The sequence below is a fragment of the Ambystoma mexicanum genome, chromosome 3q (assembly GCF_040938575.1).
Source record: "Ambystoma mexicanum isolate Mex_15411 chromosome 3q, UKY_AmexF1_1, whole genome shotgun sequence".
Taxonomy (NCBI): domain Eukaryota; kingdom Metazoa; phylum Chordata; class Amphibia; order Caudata; family Ambystomatidae; genus Ambystoma; species Ambystoma mexicanum.
The window spans coordinates 571,089,347-571,105,553 of NC_090926.1; the positions used below are offsets into that span (position 1 = coordinate 571,089,347).

The 16,207-nt window shown below is 46.5% G+C and overlaps 1 protein-coding gene across 3 annotated transcripts in view; it reads left to right on the plus strand.

Annotated features, from left to right (window-relative positions):
* Positions 1 to 16,207, plus strand: part of SLC23A1 (solute carrier family 23 member 1) — a 945,676-nt gene that overhangs the window by 73,980 nt on the left and 855,489 nt on the right. Inside the window, exon 2 of one of the 3 annotated variants that reach the window (XM_069654343.1) lies at positions 2,746 to 2,835. The exons of 1 other annotated variant lie outside the window; for it this stretch is intronic. In XM_069654343.1, coding sequence (XP_069510444.1) covers positions 2,746 to 2,835 — 90 coding nt within the window. The remainder of the gene's footprint in view (positions 1 to 2,745; positions 2,836 to 16,207) is intronic. One more of the 3 variants, XM_069654344.1, reaches the window with a different exon arrangement.

Consider the following 16,207-nt stretch of genomic DNA (forward strand, 5'->3'; position numbering starts at 1 on the left):
AATGGGAATTTGTGAAAATAACATGTACCATAGGTTGAGTGAAATTGGAATGATTTTAGGGATTGCATTTTAAATGGTGACATATTTTTATAATTGCATAAGATGTTTTCTAATAAACCAAAATATACCCTAAATATACTGTAAAATATACATTGCCTGGCATGGCCCCTTTAAGGCATGTGTCTTGTAAGGCACACCCAGTAGCGATGCAAGCGGGTGGCTGCCCACAGCCCAACAATCGCATGGCTACTGGGACCAGTGCATAATCAAGTGTCTGGCTCATCTCTGACAATTAGATATCGAGAGGTGACTGAGCAGGAAGACTGCTGCGCTCCCAGTATGGGGTTCCTCCTGCAAGCAGGTCCTAGGTCCCCTTAAAAATATAAGGTGACCTGAAAGCGTCCAACATTCTCTGTGGATCTGGGTCTTAAACTTTTCTTTTACATATAGAAAAAAGAGACATGGGGTATCCCTTTCCTTATCCAACATAGTGCAACAAATGCTCATGTTCCTAAGATTCTTTACTACTGTGGGGAACCTCTTTTTGACCAAGGCGTCGGATCCAACGCTCGGTCTGGCTCTTTGCCAGGATTTTTACAGGGCTCCTGTATCCTTCATCCCAAAATAGATTGAATGTGGGGCGAGGTGCATGGCGAAAATCAGTCATGATAGCGTGCTTACTGCTCAGAATTCAACAGATTGTGCCTGGTGGTTCCAGGTATAGAAAAAACTGCGGCAATCTGTTGACATCAGGGTCGTTTCTAGAATGCGGTCCAAGATAGAAGTAGCAGGAAGATGAGGGTAAGAGGCTGGTTATGATATGATAGGTTATTTATAACACACTTAATACCCAGAGGTTTCTAAGCGCAAATCCGGTGTCACTAATGTCGGTTATATCTTCTTCTTCGGATGAAATAGCAGATTCTCCCCCTTCCCCCAACTCCTCACGTTCCACTTTCTTCTTGATCTTCCCTTCCTGACGTCTTGGAGGCTTCTCTTTTTTCTTGTGAAGATAAGGACGCCCTCGATAGGATGCCACCGTGCCACTAAGATAGGGGCAACAGGGGTTATCCCACCGAGAGCGCCTCACAGGGGGAAAAAGCCAGAAGGCACAAAAATCCCTAGAAGTAGTATTTCAGGTGGATGATCGAAGAAGGCAAGTGCGCTGATGGAAGAACAATCCGGTAAGCAGGCACGGGTCTGGTAGGCAGAGGTTCCAAATAGGTACAAGGGATAGGCACAGGCAGTCCGGTAAGCAGGCATGGGTCTGGTAGGCAGAGGTTCCAATTAGGTACAAGGGATAGGCACAGGCAGTCCGGTAAGCAGGCACGGGTCTGGTAGGCAGAGGTTCCAAATAGGTACAAGGGATAGGCACAGGCAGTCCGGTAAGCAGGCACGGGTCTGGTGGGCAGAGGTTCAAAATAGGTACAAGGGATAGAGAAAGGAGGCGGAAGAAAACCGAGAAGGGAGGAAAAGGGGAGGAAAAGGAACGAAGCAAGCAAAGGCACAGGGAAAAAGGCGAAAGTAAGGAAAATCAAGGACAAGGCACTGCGCAAGGCAGGGTAAAAAAAAGGGTGGAACACTGCTGTGTGGGAACAGCGAAAACGAAAAGCAGAAAAGCAGGATATCACCAGTAACGGGAGCGGCAACAACACAGGAGGGAACCCGGAAACATTGCAACGCGTATGCGACTCGGATGTGCAGTGCTTTATACTTCCGGGTCACGCTCGCGTGCAACGACTAGAGCGGTGCGGGGAAAAGACGAGGAGTGAAATGCTACGGCGGACAGAAACGCCAGCGATTCCACACACGCCATACCCGCCGCGGCATGACACCCGGGTATCGAACCTGTGTTGCTCTGTGCCGTCTTGCTTCCAAGGTGAGCACCTTGCCCCTGAGCTATCCGCCCGAGATTAATTAATGAGTTGGCAACAGACGGTGGAAAACAGGAAGGTATGCCATGGAGAGAGGAGATAGTCTAGGGTAACCAGTGTGCAAGGTATGAAGAAATAGGAGTAAGATGAGAGCCAAAGATGGAAATGAGAGACCAGAAGGGTAAGAGGCAGGAGGGGTCGGATAGACAGGATGTACAGAGGGTCAGTGAGAGGTTAGGGGAGAGTGTGATGAAAGGTGAGGGCTGAGCGATATAAGGCAAAGAGAGTTAGAGGGGAGAATGAAGACAGAATGGGATAAGAGGAGGATGAAAAAGAAGAAAGTGGGGATGCCTAAACGAGGATTAAAACCTTGAGCGAAAGATGAATATTTTTGGGAATACAATTAAGATGGATGTGGAGGGGTCTGCTTTGAAATTGACCTGCTTAACACCACTGGTGCCCAATGTGAAGGGATAGGGATGCCCACCCTCAGCATCATAGGGATTTCCGACACTAGTGCAGGGGCCAACAGGGCTTCCCGCACCTATGTGGGAAATATGCATCCCACAAAAAATTGAAATGGGCTGTTCTGCAGAAAATCTGCACAAACCTATTTTGCACGGATTTCCTCAGTGTCCGCCCGATATGGAATGAGGGGCTGGGTGTTGCATTTAGTCAATCCCAATTGTCCGGCTTGTTGTGTGAACTGCACTGATGCACCTACTTTGTTTTTTGTTTTTGTTTTACCATTTTCTTTTTAACCAAACTTTATTTGCGCGTCATTGTTCACATGTACAATTGGTACAATTCGATGCACCTACTTTTAATGTCCCGGATCACTCCTAATGCTCTTTTCAATGTTGTTTTACAGCAGAATGGGCACCCGTTTTCTGAAGATGACCCACAGTTTTTTGCAATCAGTGAGATTCCCATTTCACCAAACCTTAAAACTGAGCATGTGGTAAGATACAAGCATCTGTCTGGCTACCAACGCCTTTGTGATTTCTTTCGTCTGTGCCCCGGACTTTAATGCATAATGACAAATATAATGTATTCATTTATTTTATTGCTTATTCCGTGCCACATGCCCATGGGCCTCGGGTCGCACATAAAACAACAAGGACATAGAAACACGCAGTCCAGTCAGCGGTTTGAGGGGAGAACAGGCAGCTTCACTTCATCTTCACTTCTACTTAATCTGGATTCAGGTTAAAGAGTCGAGTCTTAATGGCTTTCTTGAAGGCGAGCAGAGAGGTAGACATTCGCAGGGACAGGGGGAGTGCATTCCATTCCCGGGAGGCTTGCACATCAAAACTTGTCCAACCAACTTGAATCGTGGTTGCGGCAGTTTATGGTGATTGCTAGAGCGTGGAGATCTCATGGGCTGAACTGCTACTAGATGATTCATTAGAGAGGGAGGAGCAATAGCCGACTGGTGTTAAGATGGATTTCTGAACTCTGATATGGTGGGCAGAGGTTCACGAGGCCAGCCTAGTTTCTTGGGAAAGGGTAACCTTCTGGACAAGCCAGACCAATCAAGGTAGCATTGGCGGCGGTCAAGACTAGGTCTCAGGAGGGGTGAGGGTGACTGAAAGCCCACAATGAGCACACACAGCCAACGATTCCACAAATGACTCTCAGTCAGGTGTATATTAAAATATAGATACATTTATTAAAAGCCTTTCAAGTAAAACACAAAGTAATTATTCTACAGTAATAACAAGACCAACACAACACTAATCTAGCAAACATATATACATCAACCAATGGCCAACAGGGATATTACTTTGCGCAGTTCCACAACCTGTAAAGAAAGGGGCTATACAGTGCAAATATCTCTGTGGCAGTCCTTCACAATTCAACTCCTAACTGAGAGGCAGTCCAGTCCCTAAGATGAATGGAGCCTTGAGCTCAAAAGTACTTTTGTTGCTGGTGCACGCAATCGTGCTGTTAAATCAAAACAGGGTCTCTTCAAGGAGCTGTACCGACTCAGGAAGGTGGGTGAAGCAGTGAAGAATAAGTTCCGACTATTCGAGGAGGGTCTCCCCAAGAGTGCAGAACAGGACCCAAGAATTGCGAATAGCTCGGTAGCACAGGCTACCTCGATAAAGAAGAGTGGCCTTCAGGGAACACATGCGTAAAAATGGATGGATGTGCCAGGGGCCACCGTAAGGGTTGCAAGCACTCACTGACCCTCAGCACACTCAGGACCACATTTCGGCAGTCAAGTCCACTTCGGTCGCTTGTTCAAATCCTGCAGTTGCGCGGCTCTGCGGCTTTCAAGGGCTGCGTTACAGGGATGATTCCGTGGTGGGACAGTGGCGATTTCTCATCTTCTGATGAAGGGATCAGGCCAGGTCCACTGCAGCGAGTCTGAGGACGCAGGGGGCACAGCAGCAAGGCACCCACGAAGTTTATCACCACAGCTGGGCGACACGGCGACCGCGTATGCTTGAGTTCAGGCGTACACTCCTAATTCCAGACCTAAGAAGGCTGAGTGTACGAAACTTGGCAGGAGAGTGCTTTATCATAACTCTCTGCACACCTAACACATTGCCTGCCTGCCTTAACACTATGTCACATCGGCAGCTAGTAAGTGGGGGTGATTCAGGATTTGTCACACACACTATGAGTCTACACAAGGACAGGGGGTCTAGGGTCGGACTGGGCTGGCCTGCTGGGCATACAATTGTCTCGGGCATCAACGAAAAAGTGGCTCAGTTGCAAAAACAGAACATAACATGCAACAGACACATGAACCCTCCATAAGTAGCAATTTCTGTAAAGTTGTGAATTGACTCGATTGACGTATGATGGTTTGAGGGCCACTTTTTGGAGGCGAGGGGTGGGCCACTTTTATTTGGGTGTTCGGGCCTATTTCTTGTCCAAGTCCTACCCTGGGTATAGACCCTTAAAAACAGTTGAAAACACATCAAAAGTAACAGCTGCCACCAGCTCTGTCCAAGGCAGACTTGTACATTCACCGAAAAATCCTTTGAGGGTGTCTAGAGCCTTAAAATTGAAAAGTGGATCCCAGCGCACTGTACTGTAAGGTACTTTGGGCACTGATAAAATGTTGCTAAGAAATAACAACAAAGTGAAAGACTAAGGGAAACAAAGTCTCCCAGCACTGACTGTCTGAAGGACATGTCAGTTTCCCCATGACAAAATGAGGAGAAGCCCAGCGGAGTGCAGCAGAAGGCTGGGCTCCACTGGCAAAAGTCAGGCTAGAATGGTCAGACAACAGCAAAATGTTGGGGGGTAAATGGAAATCTTTCTAACAACTGGCATTTATAAATCAGTTAGACACACTTAGCGGGAAATCAGGTATACTGGAGGTAATCAAGGAGCAAACCTGACATATCTTATTAGAGAGCAATAGACCATAGAGGCTCCCGTACCTGATAGGGGTTTGGACACTCAGTTGTCTGGCTGGTCAGGAATTGTGACACTAGAACATGATTCAAAACAGTAACGCATAGAAGTTCATGGAAAATACAACCTGACTTCATTGCTAAATCTGTTAAAAACAATTTTAATACAAAACATATAAAGTTAAAAAGCATATACATAAGATTTAGTCGGTAAAAAAACTAACAAAGTGACCAGTGCTGTCAAATAAAGTGCTGTGTGCTAGTCACCTAAATTGCTAATAAAGTGCAAAATACATACTGGAACTGTATCTAACTTTCGGATACATGAGAATTCTAAGTTTACAAATACTTATTTACAATGTTTGTATAGAAACTTCAAGAAAAGGCAACCTTTGACTTGTTTTAGTAAACAAAATGCCACACATAATACATCAAATGAGACCTATCCTTTTTGAATGTCTCAAAACATGGTGCTTTGGTTACAATATACCAAAATACACCTTGGCGGGTTTTAATCCTTATTCAGGTACTTGATGTTAGTATCTGCAGTAACCCTACATGTTTCGTTCCTGTAGTCCTTAGGATTAGTTTTAGGAACTTCTTCAGGAGGGTGTGGAAGCTGATACAGAACACGTCCACAGCTTGAGTAGGTAAATCTAGATTGACATATGTCCACAAACTCTTGTTCTTAATACAAGTTGAGAGTGCCAGGCCAAACCTAATTGTAAAAACAGAAAACCACATTGTAATTATTGTGGTTTCTCAATCAAATGCATTAGTCATTATAATCGATTAATAAAGCCCTAAAATAGGGCGCTTACCGTCTCTTTAGTGTCAGTAAATAATTCCTAGGTACTGCCTAGGTTCTTAGTGTTGCAGTCCCAGAGTTGTCCCTGTAAACACACAAACATATAGCTCAATACTCTCTAATCCGTAGGTTATGTGGTGCTGCCCTACACAAATCACATATACTAATTAGGCATCTAACGCCATCTTGGTTGTACAACAAATAGGCTCTCAAAAGAGACTTACTTCAGACTTCGTATTGTGGTCGGATGGTATTTCCTGAGTCTTCCGGGGTAATGGCTTTATCGAAGTAGGTAAAAGGTAGTTTGAAGGGTAGTAATACTCTGTAAAAATAAATAATAAACTTGTGTTGGAATAATGAAAAAAATCAAGTTGGCCATAGGTACATAAATGGTCCTGACTTGTGAAGACAAGGGGGTCAGTCGTAAAATCTACCCTCCAAATTGTGGATCAAGGTAGCGTAAAAAATGGGGAAAATCTTCACTGTTCACGTGGTTAATCAAAAGGTGGCTATGACATTCAGTAAAATACTGGTAGCCACTAGTCGCTTTTAAATCAGTGCAAGCAATTTATGGGTGATCCTGCGCTCAACTAGGAGCCAGTGGAGGGCCTGTCTTGCGGGTGCAACATGATCATATTTAGATAGGCCATGGAGGCTCTAACGGCCCCCATTTTAAGCAATCTGGAGAGTGTAAATTGGCTCAAGATGTTCCAATCAGAAGACTGTCATAATAATCTAGTCTTCTGCAGTTGTAAGAAAAGATCAATTTTCGATTGAAAGGTACTGTCTTATTTGATACAAACGTTTAGTCACATAGTAACAGGAGGAGCGAAGATGGGGAACCTGAGATGTCTTTAGATGTTTTTTGCGACAGGTATCATACAGCCCATGATCCTGAAATGGTTGTAGATAGGGCCACGTTTTTTCAGCTGAGGGGAAGATGCAATAATGTTATGTTATGTTACTTTGCATTTATATAGCGCCTTATGTACCATTGGTATGATCCTAAGGTGCTGGTAGGTTGAACGCCCTCGGGAAGTTCAAGTCAGTAGAGAGAGAGAGTCATAAGGTGCGTATGAGCACCGGATATGTGTGCAGCAGGTATGGCATTCGTGTGATAGCTGCTTCTTAGCAGTAGGTGTGGTGTTTGGGAGGTCGAGAGTATGTGTTCGTTCTGGCAGGTTGTTATCCAGACCGATTCTGGCTGTGTTAGGCCAGAGAAGAACGGCTAGGCTGGAGGGTGTGTAACCAGCTGTGTTTAGTTGATGGGGAGTATGAGGCAAGTGATGGTATGAGAACAGCTATACCGAATGGTGTCATAGTATCGCTGTGTTCTAGTTGGGCGGTGGTGTAAAGAAGAGAGTAAGTGTGGAGATGTGATATGGTGGTTTACCTTAGGTGCTTGAGATCGAGCACACTCCAATAGTTCCATGCACTCCAACCGTTCCATGCACTCCGACCGTTCCATGCATTCCGACCGTTTCAAGCACTCCAAACCATTCCATGCATTCCAAACCATTCCATGCACTCCAAACCGTTCCTTGCACTCCAAACCGTTCCTTGCACTCCAAACCGTTCCATGCACTCCAAACCGTTCCATTCACTCCGTTTTATGCACTCCAACCATTTTATGCATTCCAACCATTCTATGCACTCTAACCACTCTATGCACTTCGATCGTTTTATGCACTTCAGATCGTTCCATGCACTCTAATCATTTTTTGTACAGTGTCCATTCCGAAAACCATCTCACTCACACACAAATGCCTAGCTAACCAAGCACCCAGATACCTATCCGACAATCTCAATCACCACACCCCAGCGCGCCCTACCAGATCAGCTCAAACACACTGCTTAAATATCCCAAGATTTAAGCTCCAAAAAGCAGGGGGCTCCAGCTTCCCCGTGCTTGCCTCCAAACTTTGGAATTCACTTCCACTCGAGCTGAGATCAGAACCGTCCTTTCACAGATTTAGACACAACTCCAAAACTTGGCTTCTATCCAAAGAAACGTAAACTGCCTAGCCCTACCTTACTAGCATGCACCAAGACTGCAAATTTGTAAATATGTAATCGGTTTGTACATTTCTGTTGTATTATTCTTGTTGTATTCATCGCAAGCGCCTGGATGCCCTAGGGCCAGGCGGCGCTATACAAATAAACTAAACTAAACTAAACTAAAACTCTATCTGTTCCGTGCATTCCATCCGTTGCGTGTACTCGTTCAGTTCTATGCAGACTATCAGTTCGATCAGTTGTATGTATTCCTTCTGATCAATCACTTTGTCCGATCTATGCATGATATCCCTTGATCATCCGGTCCGCTCATTTCACTCGTTCTACCCACGTTATGCATTCTCCATGCATCATCCATCCACATACTTGACCCATTCCATACACCCTGTTTCACCCGTTCCATCCACATACGTCATCCGTTCATCCACATACGTCATCTGTTCATCCACCTACTTCATCCGTTCCACCCACTTCACCCGTTTCATCCACACACTTCTTCCGTTCCACCCACTTCACACGTTCCATCCACTTTACCTGTTCCACCCACTTCACCCGTTCCATCCAGATACTTCAACCGTTCCATCCAGATACTTCAACTGTTCATCCACCTACTTCATCCGTTCTACCCAATTCACCCATTTCGTCCACACACTTCTATTGTTTTACCCACTTCACCCGTTCCACCCACTTCACCCGTTCCACCCAGTTCATCCGTTCCACCCACATACTTCACCCGTTCCATCCACATACTTCGTCCGTTCCATCCACATACTTCACCCGTTCCATCCGCATACTTCACCCGTTCCATCCGCATACTTCACCCGTTCCATCCACATACTTCACCCGTTCCATCCACATACTTCACCTGTTCCACTCACATACTTCACCCGTTCCGACACCATACTTCGTCCGTTCAAACCACATACTTTACTTGATCCATCCATTTCACCCGTTCCATCCACATACTTCACCCGTTCCATTCAACATACTTGACCCGTTCTGTCCACATACTTCACACATTCCTTCAACCCACTTCACCCATTCCTTCCACCCACTTCACCCGTTCCGTCCACATACTTCACCAGTTCCGTCCACATACATCACCCATTCCTTCCGGATACATCACCCATTCCTTCCAGATACATCACCCGTTCCTTCCACCCACTTCACCCATTCCTTCCACCACTTCACCCGTTCCATCCACATACTTCACCCTTTTCATCCATCCATTTCCCCCGTTCCATCCTCATACTTTACCCGTCCTTCCACATACTTCACCTGTTCCATCCATCCACTTCACCTGTTCCATCCACATACTTGACCCAGTCCATCCACATACTTGACCCGTTCTATCCTCCCATTTTCTCTGTTCCTTCCACATATTTCACTCATTCTTTCCACATACTTTATCCATTACATCCATCTACATACTTCACCCGTTCTATCCACATACTTCACCCGTTCCATCCGCCCACGGCACCCGTTCCATCCACCCACTTTCTCCATTCCATCTACCTACTTCTCTCGTTCCTTCCACATACTTCACCTGTTCCATTCACCCACTTTCCCTGATTCCATCCACCCATTTCGCCCGATCCATCCACATACTTCATCCTTTCCATCCACATACTTCATCCGTTCCACCCACTTCACCCGTTCCACCCAGTTCATCCTTTCCACCCAGTTCATCCGTTCCACCCACATACTTCACCCGTTCTGACCCCATACTTCGTCCGTTCCAACCACATACTTCACTTGATCCAACCATTTCACCCGTTCCATCCACATACTTCACCCGTTCCATTCAACATTCTTGACTCGTTCCGTCCACATACTTCACCCCTTCCGTCCATATACATCACCCGTTCCTTCCACCTACTTCACCCGTTCCTTCCACCCACCTCACCCGTTCCGTACACATACTTCACCCATTCCATCCACATACATCACCCGTTCCTTCTAGATACATCACACGTTCCTTCTAGATACATCACACGTTCCTTCTAGATACATCACCCGTTCCTTCCAGATACATCACCCGTTCCTTCCACCTACTTCACCCATTCCTTCCACCCACTTCACCCGTTCCATCCACATACATCACCGGTTCCCTCCACACTCTACACCCGCTCCACACTCTACATCCGTTCCGTCCACATACTTGACCCGTTCCTTCCACATGCTTCACCCGTTTCTTCCACATACATCACCCGTTCCTTCCACCTACATCATCCAGTCCTTCCACCCACATCACCCGTTCCGTCCACATACATCAACCATCCGCTTAACACCCTACTGCTGCTCAACACCCTCACACCTTACATCCGCTCAACACCCTACATCTGCTCAACACCCTACACCCGCTCCACGCTATCATCCACTCCACACCTTACATCTGCAGCACACCCTACATCTGCTCCACGCTCTCATCTGCTCCACGCTCTCATCCGCTCCACGTTCTCATTCATTCTGCGCTCTCATCCGCTCTACACTCTCATCTGCTCTATGCTATCATCCGCTCTATGCTCTCATCCGCTCTACGCTCTCATCTGCTCTATGCACTCATCTGCTCTACGCACATCATTCTCTCCACCGACATTCATCCACTCCACTGACTTCATCCACTCCACCGACTTTGTCTGCTCCACTCACTTCATCCATTCATCCTGCATTATCGGTTCAACCCATGTCACTTGTCGCATGCACTCGATCCGTCCCATGTTCTCCATCTGTCCCATGCACTACACCCGTGTCATGCACTTGAATCGTCTATTCTATTCGTTCCACTTATACCATGCACTCTTACATTCCATGCCATCTATCTGTTTCATGCACTCTACCTGTTCCGTGCACTCTGTGCACTCATCCGTATCATGTATTCATCTTTTCCATCCTCTCCACTGTATTCCTCTCATCCATTTTGTTCCTCTCATCCATTACATTAATTTCATCCATTTCATTAATTTCAACCCCTTTACTGCTTTCATACAATTTATTCTTTTTATCCACTTCACTGCTTTGATCCACTTTACTCATTCTATTCTGTTTGTCCTTTTTAGTTTACATTAGAGGATATTAGTTTTCGATTTCTTGCTTGGATCTTGATGTTGGATTGTTATTTATGTTATTGTTATTTATGATCTAGTAGTTTGGGCTAGTTGAATTGCTGTTATCCACTTTATTCCTCTCGTCCACTTTGATCCTCTTGTCCATTACATTTATTTCATCCATTTCATTAGTTTCAACCACTTTACTGCTCTCATACAACTTATTCTTTTTATCCACTTCAATGCTTTGATCCTTTTTACTCATTCTATTTTGTTTTTCCTTTTTAGTTTACCTTAGAGGTTATTAGTTTTCGATTTCTCGCTCGGATCATGATGCTGAATTGCTATTTATGATCTAGCATTTTGGGCTAATGTCATTGAGTTGCTATTATCGACTTTGAGTTCGGGGTCAGTAATTTGCGGAAAGACATGAGGTCCTTGGTGAGTCGGATGTGGGGTGGGAGTGTGTTCCACAGAATGGGGGCCAAGGCTGAGAATGATGATCCACCTAACCTGACTGAGTTTGTTTTTGGCATGACTAGGAGGCCGGCTGAGCTTGATCTTAGAGTATGTGCAGGGTGATAGGGTTTTAGTTTGTCTTGAAGATATTGAGGTCTGGTTTTATGCAGTGCTCGGTGAGAAATGCATAAGGATTTGAAGGATACCCTTCGTGTAACCGGAAGCCAGTGCAGAGTTTTGAGGGGTGGGGAGATGTGGTCTCTTGAGCCAAGCGCTAGTAGCAGTTTGGCTGCAGCGTTTTGTGCTCTTTGTAGTTTAGTCAGTTGGTATGCGTGGACTCCGAGGTAGAGGGGGTTAGCATAGTCCAGTCTTGATATAACAATTGATTGGACCATGGAGAGTCTGTTGGGAAAGGAGAGGTATGGAAAAATGCACCTAAGAGTTTTAAGGTGGTAGTGGCAGGACTTTGAGACGTTGTTGACTTGGCACGAGAGGTTTAGGTCTGAGTCTAGGGTGCATCCAAGGTTTTTTACTGAATTAGAGGGTGTCGGTGAGTTGCCCATGGTAGATGGCCAGGGTAGTGGGTGTGGAAGAAGGTTGGTGTTGCCACATACCATGATTTCGGTTTTGGAGGGCTTTAGCAAGAGGTGGTTTGTGGTCATCAAGAGATCTATGTCGAGGAGGCAGGAAGCGAGGTCAGGTCGGCAGTTGGGTTTTGAGTTCAGGAGTTTTAGAATTAGTTGAGTGTCATCGGCGTAGTTGTAGCACAGGATGTTGTGCGAACGAATTATTTGTGGGAGGGTGGCCATGTAGAGGTTAAACAGGAGGGCTGATAGGCATGCTCCTTGTGGAACTCCAGTGTTGACTGGTTGGGCTTGGGAGGAATAGGTGGTGATCCATTTGAGAGCGGTTCCACAAATTCCTAGGGAGTGGAGGCGGTCAAGGAGGGTTGAGTGGTTGATTGTGTTGAAGGCGCCGGATAGGTCAAGAAGGATTAATGTGGCGCATCCCGCAGAATCTGCTGTGTTTTTAAGGTCATCCCAGATTGAGGTTAGGGTGGTTTTGTTTCCGTGTCGGGCTCTGAAACCTGATTGAGCGGGGTCTAGGAGATTGTTGGCTTCGACAAATGCATTTAGTTGGGAGTAGGCGGTTCAGTCAATGAGTTTGGCAAGGAACCTGGTGTTTGAGATGGGGCAGTAGTTTTTGGGCCCGAGAGCGTCGAGGGAAGGTTTTTTTAGAAGAGGTTTGACATGAACCATTTTGAATGTGTCGGGAAAAATTCCTGAGGAAAGGGAGTCATTTATGATTTATTTATTTATTTATTTACATTTATAAAGCGCTCACACAGCCCACAGGCATCGAGGCGCTGTTACAGGAATTGTTTGTTTTTCTTAGTTGCATAATCGTGTTTTTTTTTTGTTTGTTTTAGTTACGTATTTATAACGCGCTTTAACACTCAGAGGTTTCTAAGCGCGGACCCGGGGATCGAACCTGTTGTTGCTTCGTGTCGTCTTGCTTCCAAGACGCGCACGCTGCCGCTGAGCTATATGGTTCTTGCATGTTCTCCTGCGCAGGTAGATGCGAAAATTTCTTTGAGGGTTGTGGCTGGGCAAGGGTCCAGCGGAGAACCGGATGGTTTGCAGGCAGAGAGAATTTTGAGAAATTGGTCGGTTGATATTGGACTGAAGGAGTCGAACGTTGGTTGGGTAGTGGTCGCAGGCGGTCGGTTGGCTGGTAGGGTGGGTGGATTGCGTGGTGGGTGTAAGAGAGATAGTTTGTTGGTTAGAGTTTGTTCTTTCAAGCCTGTGGTGTAAAAGTGTAGAGAGAGTGAATCACACAGTGATTTGTGAGGGGGTGGGAAGGGTGGGGGTACATGATGGTTTGGTGAATTCAGCGATGATTTTGTGGAGTTCTTTGCTGGGGTTTTTACAGTATAGGTTTCGGGAATTGTAATGGGCTTTTTTAGCTTTCCGGATTTCGGCCTAGTATTGGCGATGGTGCCGGGCTAAGGTGGATCTGCTACTGGCTGTTTTCTCTTTCCGCCATGTGCGTTCTAGAGATTTGTATAGTCGTTTAGTGGTCTTCAGTTCTGGTGTGAACCATCTAGGGAAAAGGCCATGGCGAGCTGATGGTTTGAAAGAGGGGGTGAGTGGGATTAGTGAGGTGTTTAGCCATGAGTCAAAGGCGTCAGAGGTTAGGTGTTCGTCGGGTAGGCTGGTAGGGGGATGAGACTGGAGGAGAGCATCGGCTAGGTCGGGAGTGATTTTTAGTTTCTTCCAGCATTTGCGTAGAATCGGAGGTTCTGGTTCAGGTAAGGGGAGCAGGTTGGGATAGCGAATGGCGAAAGAAACAATGAAGTGATCGGACCAGATGATCGTGGTGGGGGGTTTTAGGTGTATCAAGTTGTGGGTGGTGAAGATGGCATCAAGAGTGTGCCCTTTATAGTGAGTCGGTCCGTTTATGTGGGTATGGAGGTTAATCGCGTCTAGGCCGTCAATCAGAGAGTGGGTCATAGGGTTGGTGGGATGTCAAGCCAAATGTTGAAATCTCCTAGAAGGGTGAGGGTAGGAGGCTTTAGTTGGAGGGTGGCAATAGAGTCGCAGAGGTTGTTTGAGAATTGTCTATCATAGCCAGGGGGTCTGGAGATGATTAGGAAGCTGTGGGAGAACGAAGGGGGGAGGGAAAGTTTCACGAGGAGTGATTCGCAGGAAGGAATGGATGGCTGGTTGTCGATGATTGAGGCATGGAAGTGAGACTTGAAGGCGATTGCTATTCCTCCTCCTCTAGAGGGGCGGTTCAGTGGGATGAGGGAGTAGTTTGGGGGGGGGGGAGGCTTCATTGGCGATAGGGGCGAAGTCGTCAGAGAACCATGTTTCCGTGATAAAGACCAGGTCTGGTTTATCAGAGGCGAGGAGGTCAAAGATGCTGAGTCTGGTTTTTGCTACAGATCGGGGACGTTAAAAAGGATGCAATTGACTTCGGTGCAGGAGGGTGAGGGGGATGCAGAGGTGCGGGGTGGAGATGGTGGAAAATGGGAAGCGAGAGGGTGGGGTTGGTTGGTTGTCGATGGGAAGAGTAGGCAGGCAGTTGAGTTGGTGGTTTTGGGGGGAGAGGTTGGACTGGGGTGACGGGTTGATTGGATTTAGGTCGGATGTTCTGAAGGTGGGGCGCAGGGTGTTAGGAGTTTCAGTTGTGGTCAGTGAGAATTCAAGGGAGAGGGATTTCAGGTGGGGTGAGGCAGGGGGAAGGGTGGTGATGCTCGAGATTGGGAGGAAGAGGAGGTGGGTCGGGACAGGAGTGGCGATGAGTACTGAGAGAATGAGGGGGACCAGGTATGTTTTCTCTTCAGTGTTTTTGTTGGAGTTGGTGTGTGAGAGAGGTTGAGGGGGTTAGAGGGGGAAAGGGAGGTGGCTACTGTTCTTGCCAGGGCGAGGCATGCAGTTTTTAGGGATGGGAAGGAGTGGGGTCAGAGGGGGATGATGGTGGGAGTTGATAAGGGGAGTGGGGGGAGGATGGTAGCGGGCTGGGAGCGCCTGTGAGGCTAGGCGGGCTATTAGTCTGGGGAGCGGGGGCAGCAGATATGAAGATTGTGGGCTGGCGGGTGGGTGGAGAGGGGGCAGGTATGATGATAGTAGGCGGGTGGGTGGAGGGGATGGGATGGGAAGTGCAATGGACTTAGGATGGTTGGCTCGCCACCGTGCTCCTCTGGCTTGGTGTTTGGATAGGGGATGTGTAGGGGAAGTGGTGGAGATCAGGATGGCTTGGGGAAGGGGTGGATGGGAGGTAGGGTAGATGGGAGGTAGGGTGGGTGGGAAGGGAGGCGGGCACGAGGGGGTTATTTTCGGCGGACTTTGGTGGGTTGGGTAGACTCATGGTTTGGATTAATCTGAACAGTGTTTTCGGCGGACTTTGGTGGGTTGGGTAGACTCATGGTTTGGATTAATTTGAACAGTGTTTAAACTGCGATTATTCGCGCTTTCTAATTTCAACTATACCACCGGGTGAGATTATTCACAATTTTTGTGTTCAACTATACCACCTGGTGCGAATTTTCACAGTTTCTAGGATCAACTAAACCACCGGGTGATATTATTCACAGTTTCTAATTTCAACTATACCACAGAATGCATATTCAGAATGCAACTTAGACCACTTGACTTTCTAGCTGCAAACTCGATCAAAGATAGGCTATTAGGCAGATTTTTTAAGTGAAACTACACCGCAGATATGCTATTAGGCAGACTTTCTAAATTGATTTATACAACTGATATGCTATTAGGTGGACTTTCTGAATTCAGTTGTACCATAGATATGCTATTAGGCGGACTTTCTAAATGCAATTACCCCACAGCTATGCTATTAGGTGGACTTTCTGAATGCAATTACACCACAGATATGTTATTAGGCTGACCTTCTAGATGCAAACTAGATCACAGATATGCTATTATGTGGACTTTCTGAATGCAATTACACCACAGATATGTTATTAGGCTGACCTTCTAGATGCAAACTAGATCACAGATATGCTATTAGGTGGACTTTCTAAGTGGAGTTGCACCACAGGTATGCTATAGGCAGATTTACTCAATGCAATCACACCGCAGACATGCTATTAGGCAGACTTTCTAA